Source organism: Electrona antarctica (genome assembly GCF_951216825.1).
Source record: "Electrona antarctica genome assembly, chromosome: 16".
Classification (NCBI taxonomy): Eukaryota; Metazoa; Chordata; class Actinopteri; order Myctophiformes; family Myctophidae; genus Electrona; species Electrona antarctica.
This window is the reverse complement of record NC_136797.1, coordinates 28,335,889-28,351,475: the sequence shown is the minus strand read 5'-3', so window position 1 is coordinate 28,351,475 and position 15,587 is coordinate 28,335,889. Positions and strand designations below refer to the sequence as shown.

At 41.6% G+C, this 15,587-nt stretch overlaps 1 protein-coding gene across 1 annotated transcript in view; it reads right to left on the bottom strand.

Moving 5' to 3' along the window:
- Positions 1-15,078, bottom strand: part of LOC306939614 (uncharacterized protein) — a 42,631-nt gene extending 27,553 nt beyond the window's left edge. Inside the window, exons 1-3 of the mRNA XM_079524239.1 lie at positions 14,699-15,078; positions 11,434-11,562; positions 6,392-6,565 (exon numbers count right to left, since the gene is read on the bottom strand). Of these exons, the coding sequence (XP_079380365.1) occupies positions 6,392-6,565; positions 11,434-11,562; positions 14,699-14,993 (598 nt within the window). The 5' untranslated portion in view covers positions 14,994-15,078. The remainder of the gene's footprint in view (positions 1-6,391; positions 6,566-11,433; positions 11,563-14,698) is intronic.
- Positions 15,079-15,587: the final 509 nt, after the last annotated feature.

The following is a 15,587-nucleotide window of genomic DNA, read 5'->3' as shown; positions in this document are numbered from 1 at the left end:
AAACACATTTTCTAATATTACTCCTTCAGATTTTATCCAAATTTCACGCAAATCGGTACACATGCTCTCCATAGTCATGTGATCAAGACGGGTTTGTTTGATTTCTCATAATCCACCCTCATTGGCTACGATTTTTCTGCCTTTATTGATAGGATGAAAGTAGTCTGACAGGAAATGGGGAGAGAGATGGGGGAGAGCATGAGCAGATTTTCACATTTTTACCGATAACTGCACCGATATGCGTGAAACGTTGCATGCACACTCCCTCGCCAAGGAAAAACCATTGACCTGCAATTTTATCAGACTTTAAAAATTATTTACACTAAAAGCTATTTTGGTTGAGCAGGATATCCAGAAACGTGTCACTTCATCAGATAAAGTAACTAAACGCCAAAATATCACAGCATTGGAGCGAAAAGCTCTAGAAGAACTTAGTAAAAATGATAAAATCATTATTAAGTCTGCTGATAAGGGCGGGTCCATTGTTGTTCAAAATACCAAAGATTATATTGCTGAAGCTATGAGACAGCTTGGTAACACCTCTTTTTACAAACGGCTCCCCCAAAACCCTATTGAACAACTGATGAATGACAGGGATGAGATTCTGGATACTGCCCTCCGGGAGAATAGTATAACAAAAAAACAATATGAGTTTCTCAAGGTTAATTTTCCAGTTACACCTGTGTTTTATCTATTACCCAAAATTCATAAAGGTTTGACAAACCCGCCAGGTAGACCCATCGTCTCAGGGAATAATTCACTATCAGAGCCATTAAGCCAATTCGTTGATTTCTTCATTAAAGACACTGTCAAAGCACTGCCTTCGTATGTAGCGGACACCAGGGATGTCATTAAATCATTAGACATAACTATCCCACATGGGGCCTACCTGGTAACTCTTGATGTTGAAAGCCTATATACTAATATACCCCATGATGACGGCCTGGCGGCAATGTCTCACTTTTTAGGTACAAGAGAAGACATTTCTTCTGACTGTTTGTTTAATTTTGCAAATTTTGTTTTGAAATCAAATTACTTTATGTTTGATAATAAGTTCTTTATACAAACCCAGTGTACTGCTATGGGATCTACATTTGCTCCCAATTATGCTAATCTATTTATGGGTCACTGGGAATCTCGCTTTATTCATAACAAGGCAGCTTCTCTACTCCTAAATAAAGTCATATATTGGAAAAGGTTTATAGATGACATCCTAATGATATTTACTGGTGAAGAAAATGAGTTATTTGTGTTCAAGGACTATATTAATGGTACACACCCTACAATGGAAATTTACAATGGAACACAGTAAAGACCAGATTGACTTCTTAGACCTACGCATTCCAGTAGACCCAGAGGGCCTTCTTAAGACTACAATTTTTCGCAAACCCACAGACCGGAACAGTATTTTACATGCACATAGCCATCATCCCAGGCGCCTAGTGGAAAACATTCGATATGGACAGTTTTTGCGCCTCAAAAGGATTTTCAGTGATTCTGCGGACTTTAAAATAAAGGCAAATGAAATGCACAACAGGTTCAGAGATAGGGGTTACAAGACCTCTACCATACATACGGCAGAAAAGAAAATTAAAGATGTACAAAGAGAGATACTTCAGACAATAAAGTCAGTGTTTCGGAATTTAGCACCTCATCTCATGCAATTAAAAATATTATCCACAAACATTGGAACATACTGAAATGCGATCCCAACTTAAATATCCCAAATATTTCAACAGTGCCACCTAGGTTTTGTTTTAAGAGAGGAAAAAATGTGAAGGATTTTGTTGTCACTTCCATGTACAAGCCACCCAAGGCCACCAATTGGTTAAATACTGAATTATGTGGCAACCATCCTTGTGGTAGATGTACCCACTGTTCAAACACCAAGGTCTTTTATCATCCACAAACTGGTCAGGAACATAAAATAAAGGGCTTCGTTAATTGTAACACAACTCATGTTGTATATATGTTAAAATGCCCGTGCGGGATGGTATACGTTGGTCAAACTAAACGCAATCTGAAAATAAGAATAGCCGAACACAAAGCTGCAATCCGAAATGGGAATATGGACTATGCTATTGCCCGACATTATAAAGAAAGGGGACATGGGTCAGCAGCCACCCTCAAATTTATTGGCACACTGGATTTTCACCCTGAACACAATGGAACCAAATGGCTTGAATGAGAGTTTAGACCTCAGCCCATTTCTATAAACCCAATGGTCATAAATGTGCTATTACCACTCTGCCCTATTTATTAAGCCTTTATTATTGATGTGGTTGCCCTAATTGTGATTATTTTACCTGACCTATTCCATATTTTCCCTAGGACGAGGCCCATGACATTTTATCTGTTTTAAATCTTTATATTGTGTATTGGCACTGTTGTGGTGGGTTTTATACATCTGCTATATATATTTATATTGTCATATTTTTGTATATGGAAAGAGATGTATTTATTTTTCAAATGAGGTTTCATTTTGATCTGTTTGTTCATGTGTCTAGTCTGCCCCTCCCATATATGAAAATTGATTGAATCATTGATGCCACACCCGGGGGGGTGGATCTGTATAATGAATGTCCCTATATATACTGTACTTGACACATTCACACCTCTGTATAGCACCTGACGAAGCTCACGGCGAAACGCGTCGTGCTAATAAATAAGTTGATGCAGTAAGTTGTCCGTCTTTGTTCCCTGGAGTGTGCAGTCCCTTTTTCCCTTTTTGATATATATATATATATATATATATATATAGATATATATATATATATATATATAAATAAATAAGATGAAGGACATTCAGGTTCAGGACGTTATTGCATCCATCAACTCTGTTAGGGTCAGCATTGCTGACGAGATCCTGTGCCACAAGTTCATGCGCTTCATGATGATGACATGAAGCGGGAGGGCTACGACATCAGCTTCCTCATCACCAACTTCCACACAGAGCAGATGTACAAGCACAAGCTGGTGGACTTTGTCATCAACTTCATGGAGGAGATTGACAAGGAGATCAGCGAGATGAAGCTGTCAACGCCAGGGTCCGCATAGTCGCCTAAGAGTTCCTGAAGAACTTCTGATAGAATAAGGTGTCGTTCCGTCGTTCCACCGCGAGCAACAATTTCTCAAGTTCAGGGCGTTCAGCGCAACATTGTTCAAGGTGCTTACAGACAGCTTTATTAAAACCTTTTTATTTTCAAAGCCACATTTAGGCAGTAGGCCTACAAGAAAAACATGACAATCAAGTAATTCTAACGACAGAAGACCAATATATGCTATCATTGGGCTTAAAATCACAGAAGCAAACTAAACATAGTTCCTCACCTACACACCACACCTGTACAAAAGGATTTCCTGGGGTCTAGGACTATAGTAAATAATAATAAAGAAATTGCCGTAACATTTTGTAAAAAATAAGTAAAAAATATAGCTGCAAGCAGCAATAAGGCGGGACCAATAAAGAAGACTATACGCAATAAGAACAATATGCACAAATAAGACTGACGAGCTGAGTTGTCGGTACCCGGATTTGAACACACAACCTTGTGGTCTGAAGGCAAGAGCTCTACCAACTGAGCTATGCAGACACAGTTAGATGTTTCATTGGGAACAGTAACATCAATGTTGTAGTATGTATAGTATGTATGTTTTTGCAATGTCACTATCAGTGTGTCACTAGTGTCACTACAGTGTGTTTTGCTGTAAATGTTCTCACGTACAAACTTCTCTTCAACTGGGATTTCAGATAATGGTCCATAGATTGTGTGTAGGACGTTTCACGCAAATTGCTAAAAAATCCAGGCAGAAAATCAGGTATAAGCATTTTTCAAACTGCTCAAAATGGCGGAAAATCTGAGGGCGGAGCTTACTTGTCAAAGTGACAGATGTGTTCCCCCTGAGTCAAGGAACATGTGGAAACAAGTGCCATGACTTTTGCTATAGCGCCCCCCTTTGGCCAATTGGAGTAAGACTGCTTTCAGTGCTATTTGGCATGACCCTCTACCATACTGTAAAGTGTAATAAGCAAATTACGCTTCATGTAGGTATTAGGTGCAGAAGAAGTAGTTTCACAAAACAGCAATTTTCATTGGCTCATAAAAACGTAATCTTTTCACTTAACAAAAATGTGCAACGATTATTTGTCCGTATAGGTCCAAAGTTCACGTGTAGAGGTTTTCGTGCATTTTTATCAAAGATCCTGGGAGCAGATACATTTTAACTGTTTTTCATATAATTCAAAATGGCGGGTGATCTAAAGGTCAGAGGTCAAAAGTCAGAACACGAAAGTTGTTCGGCATGAGGAGACACATGTGTATCAAAGTGTCATTGCCGACGGTCAAACGGTTCATGAGATATGCACGTTCAAAGTTTGCATTTTCAATTGATCGCTATAGCGCCACCATTTGGCCAATCGTCATGGGCTTCGCATAGTCACCGTTTGGCATGGCCCTCTACCAGATTACCGCATTTCGCGAAAACCAAATTTTTGGCGGAAGGAGGAGGAGGAGAAGAAGAAGAGGGAGAAGAAAAATAAACACAAAAGCAATAAGTGACCAAAGTCACTTCGTGACTTCTTGGTCCCTTAATAAAAAATAAAATACATATTTAGCCACTTGTTCGAATTGCCTCCCTGTCAAAATTGCTAAAAACGCAAAAACAAAAGAAAGCAACTAATTTCTAAAAAAGAATGAACACTTTCTCTAATAACAGTCTATAACATGAAACTTGGTTGAAAAAAAGGTTGTCCTTTAACAACTTCTCCCCTGTATGAATCCTCATTATCTTCACATGTGGATTTTGACCAAAGCATTTGACACTAACTTCAACAGAAGGTTTTATTCCCCTGTATGAGTCCTCATGTGTATTTTTAGACTACTACTTTGACTGAAGCTTTGTTCACAAACAGTACAAGCAAAGGGCTTTTCCCCTATATGAGTCCTTGTGTGCCTTTTTAGTTTATCCGTTTCAGCAAAGGCTTTATCACAAACTGTACAAGTAAAGGGCTTTTCCCCTGTATGAATCCGCATGTGTTTTTTCAGGCGACTACTCTGGCCGAAACTTTGTTCACAAACTGTACATACAAAGGGCTTTTCGCCTGTATGAGTCCTCATGTGTGATTTTAGATTACCAGTAAGACTGAAACTTTGTTCACAAACTGTACACGCAAATGGCTTTTCCCCTGTATGAGTCCTCATGTGTGATGTTAAAGTAAACATTTTAGCAAAGCCTTTACCACAAACTTTGCAAGCAAAGGGCTTTTCGCCTGTATGAGTCCTCATGTGTGATTGTAGGGAAACATTTTGACTGAAACTTTGTTCACAAACTCTACAAGCAAAGGGCTTTTCACCTGTATGAGTCCTCATGTGTGTTTTTAAACTACTTGTGTTAACACAGCCTTTACCACAAACAGTACAAACAAATGGCTTTTCACCTGTATGAGTCATCATGTGTGATTGTAGATTACTTGTGGTAGCACAGCCTTTACCGCAAACTGTACAAACAAAGGGTTTTTCGCCTGTATGAGTCCTTGTGTGTTTTTTTAGAGTACCCCTTTCAGCAAATACTTTACCACAAAATGCACAAGCAAAGGGCTTTTCGCCTGTATGAGTTCTTGTGTGTTTTTTTAGAGTACCCCTTTCAGCAAATACTTTACCACAAAATGCACAAGCAAAGGTATTTCCACCTGTATGAGTCCTCATGTGTAATTTTAGACTACTACTAAACGTGAAACTTTGGTCACAAACTGTACAAGCAAATGGCTTTTCCCCTGTATGAGTCCTCATGTGTGTTGTTAGAGTAAACATTTTAGCAAAGCCTTTACCACAAACTTTGCAAGCAAAGGGCTTTTCGCCTGTATGAGTCCTCATGTGTGTTTGTAGGGAAACATTTTGACTGAAACTTTGTTCACAAACTCTACAAGCAAATGGCTTTTCACCTGTATGAGTCCTCATGTGTGTTTTTAAACTACTTGTGTTAACACAGCCTTTACCACAGTCAGTACAAACAAATGGCTTTTCACCTGTATGAGTCATCATGTGTGATAGTAGATTACTTGTGGTAGCACAACCTTTACCGCAAACTGTACAAACAAAGGGTTTTTCGCCTGTATGAGTCCTTGTGTGTTTTTTTAGAGTACCCCTTTCAGCAAATACTTTACCACAACATGTACAAGCAAAGGGCTTTTCCCCTGTATGAGTTCTCATGTGTTTCTTCAGATGTCCCTTTTGATGAAAGATTTTGCCACACTCACAACTAAAGCTTTTCTTCCCTATATGACTCCTCATGGAGTGAGTTTGTTTTGATGATTTCAGGTCCTGGGGCAGTTTGTTGCTCAAAGACAATCTTTGTCCTTCCACATGTTGTGTCTTTTGTGAAGCTAACTGACCTTCACTGGTCTCCTCCCAGTCATCACTGTCGTCAGTGTCAGATTCAGAACAGTGTGAAGAGAGGAGCTGGTTGTCACTAGTTGGTTGAGTTGAGGTGCTGGCTACAGGCTGAATATAAACAGTCCTGGCTGGAGTACTCATCTTCACCTGCAGGCTGGACTTCACACACTGGTCTGGAATGAAGGAATAAAATAAAAGAATAAAAACTTTGATGGGACATGAATAAGAACTTGAATGTCACATGGGTTGTAGGGACTTCCCTATGTCCGCATTAATGCCACACACTATGGACTACATTTGATATCACAATATTTTTATGTTAATATATAATAACTAGATATTTCGGTATAAGCTTGAGTCTATAATGATAATAATAAGCACTTCTACCTGGCCCCTAAAGGGCGAGGTCGTGTGCACGCATCCGCCTCGTTGACAGCAGACTGCTGAGCGAGTGCTGGCGCTTTGGCATGGGGGGCATCAGCTATAGCTATAGTGTCTCCATTAGAGGTGCACCGATGTATCGGCCGACAATCGGTAAATATATTTAGACCCGGTCCAACAGGGTCTCTAGACCCATAACATCAGATCACCATGGTATTCAGATTAGCCATGCTTTGTATAGCCCAACACACACCGTCTGTGAACGCCGCGCGTCAAAACAGCCGCCTCCGTTATTTTCAATGAACCTATCCCACACCGGCTAGCCGTTTCGACCGAAAATCAACCGATAGTTACTTATTACACCGATCTTATCTAGCCGATCGGCTCGTCTGGAGCCTACTGGCTGCGATTGGCGTTGATGACACGTTAACCGATCTTATCTGTCTATTCAGGTCTACTGGACATGCTGGGAGCCTAAAATGACAAGCCTCCTCATACCCTCCCCTAAACTTAACCGCAAGCATGTCGCAGCGTGGTCCTAATATTAACGCATGTTCGCCAACCTTAATCCTGTCGTTTTGGTCTACTGCCTACTAAAAACGACAAGCCTCCTCATACCCTCCCCTAAATTTAACCGCAAGCATGTCGCAGCGCGGTCCTAATATTGACGCATGTTCGCCAACCTTAATCCTGTCGTTTATTTTTTTTCAGTCGGCAGGCATGCCCATACTCGTCGGAAACAATTGTACTGATCCTAACTGATAACTGCGGTCTTGTCCATTGATACCAGTCGAAACGGGTGCACCGGCGGCGTCAGACGCTCGCTGGCGCCCTCTCACACCTCGCCTGACGCTCCGATACGCAGCTGTTCTATTTTCCAGGCGTTGCTGCACGGCCTCCATCCGGGAATCCGTGGCCGTGGCTGGCCAGCCGCGCGGTAGCGTGCCGCGTCCTGTGGGTGTTGCTGTGCGGCTATGACGCGCGGCAATACTGTGCCACGTCGCTGCGCACCCGCTTCACAGACGGTGTGTGTTGGGCTTAAGTCACCTCCTCCTCGGCCTCTCCATCAACTAGTACTCACAGCGTTGCCAGGTTCGTTTTCCAAGCAAACGGGTCTATGAAAACATTGCGTTTTGTTAAAGTGAAACTGACCGCAGGGCTGCGGTTGCCAAGTTCATTTTGCAAGCAAATGGGTCTAGGAAAAGATAGTGTTTTCTGAAACTGAAAAACATAGCTTTATAATACTGTAAAATACAAATTTCAATCAATCAATCAATCAATCAGTTACTGTAGTAGCATTCAAGCCTCTCTTCATGCAACACTTTGTCTGATATATTGAAGCAAAAAAGCTGATATACTGTACTGAAAATAAATCGGTATCGGCCGACCATAAAAAAAAGAAAACGGTGATTGGGATCGGCCCCAAAAAACGTGATCGGAGCACCCCTACTTAGGGCTGGGCGATATGACAAAATCTCATATCTATTTGATATATGATATTTGATATCACGATAACGATAACGATATACTCACGATATGGAATATTTTTCCGATACCGATTTTCTATCCAAGAAATAGATTTTATTCTTTTTTTCTTTTTTTCAGGCCGAGTACTTGTACTTAATTTTGTGTACTTACCTACTTGCCAATACAGAGAAAAAAAACAGGAAAATAACACTTATGCCAATATCAAAAACTTATGCCAATTACAATATCCAAAATCACAGACGATATCCAGTCTAATGATATTGATATAATACTGATGCCATGCCCATGCACAGACAGGCCTAAAGCAATTACAAAAAGAATACAAAATTAAATATATTATTAAAGGACCAAGCAGACATGGGAAAGTATAGTACATTTTTTAAGTGAAAAAATGAAGGTTTTATGAGCCAATGAAAATTGCCGGAATTGTAATTTATTTTCTTCCGCCAAAAATAGCAGTTCTGGCTGAACCGTGCAGTCGGTTTTCGCGAAATTTGGAGATATGGTAGAGGGCCATGCCAAACGGTGAGGATGCGAAGCCCATAACCATTGGCCAAAGGGTGGCGCTATATTGAAAATGCAAACTTTGACCACGCATAGCTCATGAACCGTTTGACCGTCGGCAATGAAACCTCGACACACATATGCGTCTCCTCATGCCAAACAAGTTCTCCCGCCATTTTGAATTATATGAAAATCAATTAAAATGCATCTCCTCCCAGGATCTTTGAAAAAATGAAGGTTTTATGAGCCAATGAAAATTGCCGTTTTGTGAAATTTTGTCTTTACTTTGTTCTGTTGTAGTGCCTGTGGCTTTGCTGACCTCTGCTGGTCTAAAGTGCCTCACCTGTCAATCACCTGAGATTTCTGGCTGCCACACCCTTAGTCAGCTGTTCTTGATTAGTTGCAGGCTATATAAGTGGACCTGTGGCCAGCAACTCATTGTCTCCCAAACACCCAAACTGAACAGTTGTGTTCCCTTTTTGTTGCTGTTATTAGTTAAGTTTCAGATGGGCTGGTCGTAAGTATTCTTGTCAATCAGTCCCTGTTTTGCAATGCAGGATTTTAAATAAATGTGTAATATCTTTGTAAACTTTTGATCTGACTTTGTGTCCTTTTATGTTAGCCCTTGGTTGAGCCAAGTTTAAAGGGCCGTAACAATGCTAATGTTTAGTGAGAAACATGTATAAAGAACTTGATCCTGATCAAATCAGGTTCTTTACTCATGAATTGATAGATTATTTGATGTTGTACAACAGTGATTTTGAAACAAAGACTGATTTGGACACCTGGCCTTTCAGTTCAGGTTTTTTGTGTCCTGAAAGGATTCCCTTGCATGGATGGTTCTGGTACCGGATGGTACCCAGACCTGGCAAGCCGACCCAGAACTCTGAACCCCCCTTCACCCACAAATGTGGTAATCTGGTTCTCCAAATTGGAGAAAGAGACTGCTTTCCCTGAACTGAATAGGAACTGAACTGGGTCTTTTCAAGTCAACAACTTAAAGTGGGCCCCATTTGTTTGTTTTTCATGAATGTTCAAAGCTGTTTATTTTCTCTGAAGTTTAATAATAATTTTTCAGTTAACCTTTAATCCCTGTTTCAGACTCATTTAATTGGTTTTCACTCATTGAGCTCCTCATCCGAATCTGGTATATTTTCTGGTTTATACGCAGTCAATTCATACATTTTTATACCCACCTTATCATTAGTTATCCTTGTGCAACTTGCTACAAAAACACTGAATGATTTTGCTTGTTAGCTCGGTAGGTAGAGCTCTTGCCTTTGCAACACAAGGTCATGGGTTCAAATCTGGGCACCGCCAACTCTGTGTATGAGTCTTCAAGAACCTGTACCTGCCCCCCACTATAAAAAACCGACCCTGTCACAATTCCATGGTCTTTTTCTCAAGTTTAGTCTTCCATGTTTCTTGTGCATATTATTCTTATTGCCTTCCTGCTTGGTCCGGCCTTATCGCTGCTTGCAGCGATCCTTTTCTAGTTATTATTATGACAATTAAAAAGAAAACAAAGAAATACGATTTTCCAATTCAGACACAGATGTACAGGCCCATGTGTGCATTACATTGTCTAAGGAAAAAACAAATACCTCATGTCACTCACTGCTCCAAAGTTGTTTCAGTTCATTTCAAGGTCTGGGATTCAAAATGTTACACTTTGTGTTGCTCAGTGTAGTTTGTTAAACTTTAATTGACTACAGGCGTTGGATAACGTGAGAGACAACGCGTTGCACTCGTCAACTCTGCATGCACAGCTGGGTCGAGTGGATGTTTTTCTTCTCTTTTTTTTTAACATGATCACAACTGCAGTTAGCGTCTTGTGTTGTTGTTGTTGGAAGCTGTTGCTGAATGAAGGACTTTTCAGATGGAATACTTTATTTTGAACAATAAAACAAGAAGACACGCAGCAGGACTGCAGGTAGGAGTAATGAGGTAGTAGTGTTTGCACACAGCCTGGGCCATGGCTCAGTGGTCCAGGCACCTTGGCTGGTAATCCAGTCTGGCAGTGTGCCGCGGGTTCGACTCCCGATCCCGACGGCCTTTACTGCATGTCTTCCCCCCATCTCTCTCCCCATTTCCTGTCAGCCTACTGTCTGTCCCTCCATAAAAAATATAAAATAAAGGTGGAAGCCAAAATAAAAAATAAATAAAAACATTAGTGTTTGCACACTACGGACAAGCTCTGTCTTTGTACAACAACATCACCGTGGAAAACTGCGTGGCCCACGCAGTATATCAATTTGACCCAACATGAAACCTGCATTTATAACAGTGAAGGGCTGGTTACTTTAGTGTTACCCCGCTCTGAATCTCGTCCCCTATCATCTCCCTTCATGTTTGTTATGAAATAGCAGCATAGATTAGCAGTGTGTCTGGGCGCAGTGACGTAAAATACTGCCGTAACGCTTGTTTTGCGACACGACAATATAAACGATAGAGCAAATCTTTCACAATAGACATCGTCCATATACTGTATATATACTGTATATATCGTCATATCGCACAGCCCTACCCCTACTTACCGCATACCTTGCAGAACCCAAGACGTGGTACTCAATACTCAAATGCCAAGTTGGCAGATCGAACCCATGACCTTGTGCTCTACCGACTGAGCTACCCGGACACAGTACTAATAAATGGATCCATAATTTACCTGACAGAGCGTCACATCTGCTCTTCCTGTGTATTGAGGTCAATGTTGACACATCAGCCTCCTCTTCATGTTCCTCTTCCATCTGTGGAGGTTGTGGTTCCTCCTGGACCAGACTGGGGTGACTCTCCTCTTTACACACAGACAGAAGGAGGAGAGAAGAGGCAACATCAGCATAACAACTCAAAGTGTGTGTGTGTGTGTGTGTGTGTGTGTGTGTGTGTGTGTGTGTGTGTGTGTGTGTGTGTGTGTGTGTGTGTGAAGTGGAACCGGAGCGGCAGAATTTTGAGTCTGGAGCGGGTTTTAAAATGGGTCAGAGGAGCTTTGGAGCGAGGACCGCCTGAAAGCAGGGAATCATAGCTTAAAATTATCATACTAGGGCCTTGCTTTACCCGTTCTAATATATGAACTGGAAATTACGCAGTGTGGGTAATGTGATATAAATAGATCACATTGATTGGGAGGGAAGTGTTAATGGATGATGTTGGGAAGTTGGGTTGAATTTGGGCACAAAATAAATGTTATTATATAAGATAGATATTTCTTCTTTGTTGTGTTTGCCACTGCCCCTGCAGGAACCGGCTGGAACCAGTAGCCAAATACATACCTAAACGCGACAGTTTTCACAAAAAAATTGAATATATCTTTCTCTGATATTTACATTAGACACAAGCCAAAAGACTAGGGATAACTTTCACAACGATCGGGTAGAAATAGTGGATTTTACAGCAAAATTGCATAATTTTGTTCATGAATCGATTCAGGTGCGTTCATGGAGGTTAGCACTTCCACATTTTGGGCACTAAATGTGTGCGTGTCATAAAGTGCAACTCTGTATTTCTCCAGTGAGTATTTGCATATAAGCTCAATGTGTTCCTGCTCTGGCAGTGGGCTCTTCAACTTATTAAATTCACTCAGAATGTGGGCCACAAATGTTGGTAGGGACCAGACGCAGAGAGTTCTTAAAACGGCAGTGGGTGCCCCCCCGCCCCGCCCCCCCTAGAATAGCTGGTTTTCCATCATATAACTAGCACGAGCTGAGTGGCTATGTGCACATGCATGCACGTGCACGTGACGTGCACGAGGCTCTGAGCCCTACTAGTTACAAAATCCACAGCACACCACTGTCCTCATGTGTGTCTCGTGAGTCGTGTGTGCTGTGCAGCACGTCTAGACCTAGAATGTCTGTGATCATTCATATACTTCATACATTTTCATGTATCACAGGCATAGATCCCTTCTGTCCGCTCCTGGTTGAATTGAATTATGCACGGCCTAAATGTGATAAATGATCCGTTTGTACTCACCCATTAAATAATTCCAAAGACGTGGAGTGAAATATGGTCCTCTAGTTTCATATCCATGTGAAAGTTCTGGCACAAAACGTGTATTTAGTCAATTATCTCCACATTTTCACGAGATGGACACGGATGTCTTTCTCTCCGGGCAAAGGGGCCCGGAATGATCGATGGACTGATTTTACCAATACTTCCTGTTGTTTACCACAGACGTCATCAACAATTGACCAGGGAAACACAAAAGTTTGGGTCACACAATTGGCAAGTGGTGTGATTAATTACCTAGCACCTATCGCAAGGCACCTGCCAATTGTGTGTCCCAAACATTTGTGCTTCCCTGGTCAATTGGTGATGACGTTTGTGGTGATCAGAGGAAGTTTTGATAAATGAAGTCCAGCTGTCATTCCGGGCCCCTTTGCCCGGAGAGAAAGACGTCCGTGTGCATCTCGTGAAAATGATTGACTAAATACACGTTTTGTGCCAGAACTTTCACATGGATATGAAACTAGAGGACAATATTTCACTCCACGTCTTTGGAATTATTTAAAGGGTGAGTACACACGGAGCATTTATCACATTTATGCCGCGCATTTGAGCCGCGACCAGAAATACACCAGGGTGTTCTATGGCTACTGTATGTGGAATACTGTACAAACTGTATGTAACAACAGGAGACATTCTATGGCTACTGCCCGCCATAATAGCTGAGAAGCTAGGCTGGTGTTTAACGTGATGTAATGTGTACTTACATGATTGATTGATTGATTTTGATTGAAATATTTATTAACAGTTTGCAGAATTACAGTACATTTCAAGCACAAACTCAATACAAAGACTGTTAACTGTGAGTGGATGACCCAATTAAGCATTACACTTGTTTACAAGGGGGTCCACCTTGTTCAATTCATCAAAACATTTAGAGACGTACAAATACACTTCTATATAGTCAAAGAACAGAACAGAAATTCATCATAAAAGGTAAAAAGGGAAAAGAAACATATACATTGAGGGGGAAAAGGGGTGGGCGGTGGGGGGAATGGGATTCAGATTTTACGGGGGCCAGTTTTGAATTGCACGAGGCCGTAGGTGCCCTTTGAGAGCGGTTTTGAAGGAGTCAAGGGATTCACATGTCTTAATGACTGCTGGTAGGGCGTTCCACATTTTGGTGGCATAGGAGCGAAAATAATTTAGTCCCTTGTTTGTGCCGAATCTGGGTTGTACATGGTTCGTTGCACTCCCTCTGGTGTTGTGGGTGTGGACTTCGTTAACATTAAGGAAGTATCTAGACAGGTACATGGGTAGCCCCTCTCGGACCCCCGGTTGAGCTCTTTTCATCGTTCACCCGTAGGGTCCCTTCGCATTTATTCCACTGTCTATGGTACACAGCTGTACATACGCTCCGTTCAGGCCGTGCTGCGCTCCGCTTAAGTGGTCGTGAGATGTTTCAAAGATGCATAACACTGCTATAGGAGACAACGGAAACGTGGAAGAATTTTCATTTGGCACAGATGCCGTTAAGTATTTTTAATTTTTTTCCCCCGTTTTGGCTGCTCTGAAATTCTCTCTTCCTTCCTTCCTTCCTTATTGACTTCCCATTGTACCGGCTCCCACACTGACACTGGCGACAGAGCAGATCAGAGGCAGGAACGTAGGGACGCGCAGCTAGCCAGTGTCGGTGCGGGAGGTGGTACAATGGGAAGTCAATAAGGAAGGAAGGAAGAGAGAATTTCAGAATCTTGTGGACCAGACCCATTGCAAGATGCTGTACTCTGTCGTCGACCTAGCTCCTTTCGGAACCCTACGTTAAAGTTTCTGACATTGTGATGACCTACGTGGTAGGTCCAAAGGAGCTCAACCCGGGGGGTCCGGAGACGGGCTATCGTCGACCCTAAGCCATTCCAGCAAACATGTGTGTACCATAGTCTACTCCTTGCTCAACACATCACAAATGTAAACATGTGTTTACTAACCTGCTGTGTGTAGATCGAAGTCCATATCAACATCAATGTCCAGCAGTTTGTTTTGTTTCTCCAGCAGAGTTTCTAGTGTCTCCATCTCTCTTTGGAAGAGGTTGCACATGAACATTGCGGCCGCGCTGAGGCGCTCCAACACAAACACTCTGACATCAAGCTTCACACAACAAACATCAGCACCACGCTGCTGTTTGTCCAAAACACACAATATCTCTTGTCCCACCGACGTCATGTGTTCATTTATCGACAGCCGTACAGACTCCATTTGACTCATTTTACCTCCTTTAGACATTTTTCACTAAGCTCTTTGTTCCTAGCTACTGTAATATACGTAATATATAATGTATAAAGAACAACAACTCCACCATGACGCTTTATGCGGCTAGTCCATAGGGCTAGTCGGTTGGCACTGTTCTTTTGGCAAATCTAAGTGAGCAAATATAAGACTTCCGGGGGACGATCTCTTCAAAATAAGAGTACCCTCTAGAGTATTGAAAAAAAGATTAATTTGCACATTAAAACTACAAATGAAGCATTTAAATGATGCTATATGATGCTATAAGACACACATTATGTTTCTGTGTAAAAATAAGTAATTAAAAAGTTATCTAAATGGATAAATGCTATTCACTGGAGAGCATGGACTTTATAAAGTGGACGCTGGACAAAAATCCCTGCTATGTTTCGACTATTGTGACATACGCACGCGTCCGGGGAGACCTCCTCTACAACACCACACTGTCCGCTAAGCAGCAGAGGTGTAAAACAAAAATTGGCACCAGGTCACAGGTCAAAAAATGTCAAAAACTTCCCATTTCCAGACTACAGTGGACTAAAGTGGACGCTGGACAAAAATCCCTGCTATGTTTCGACTAGTGTGACATAC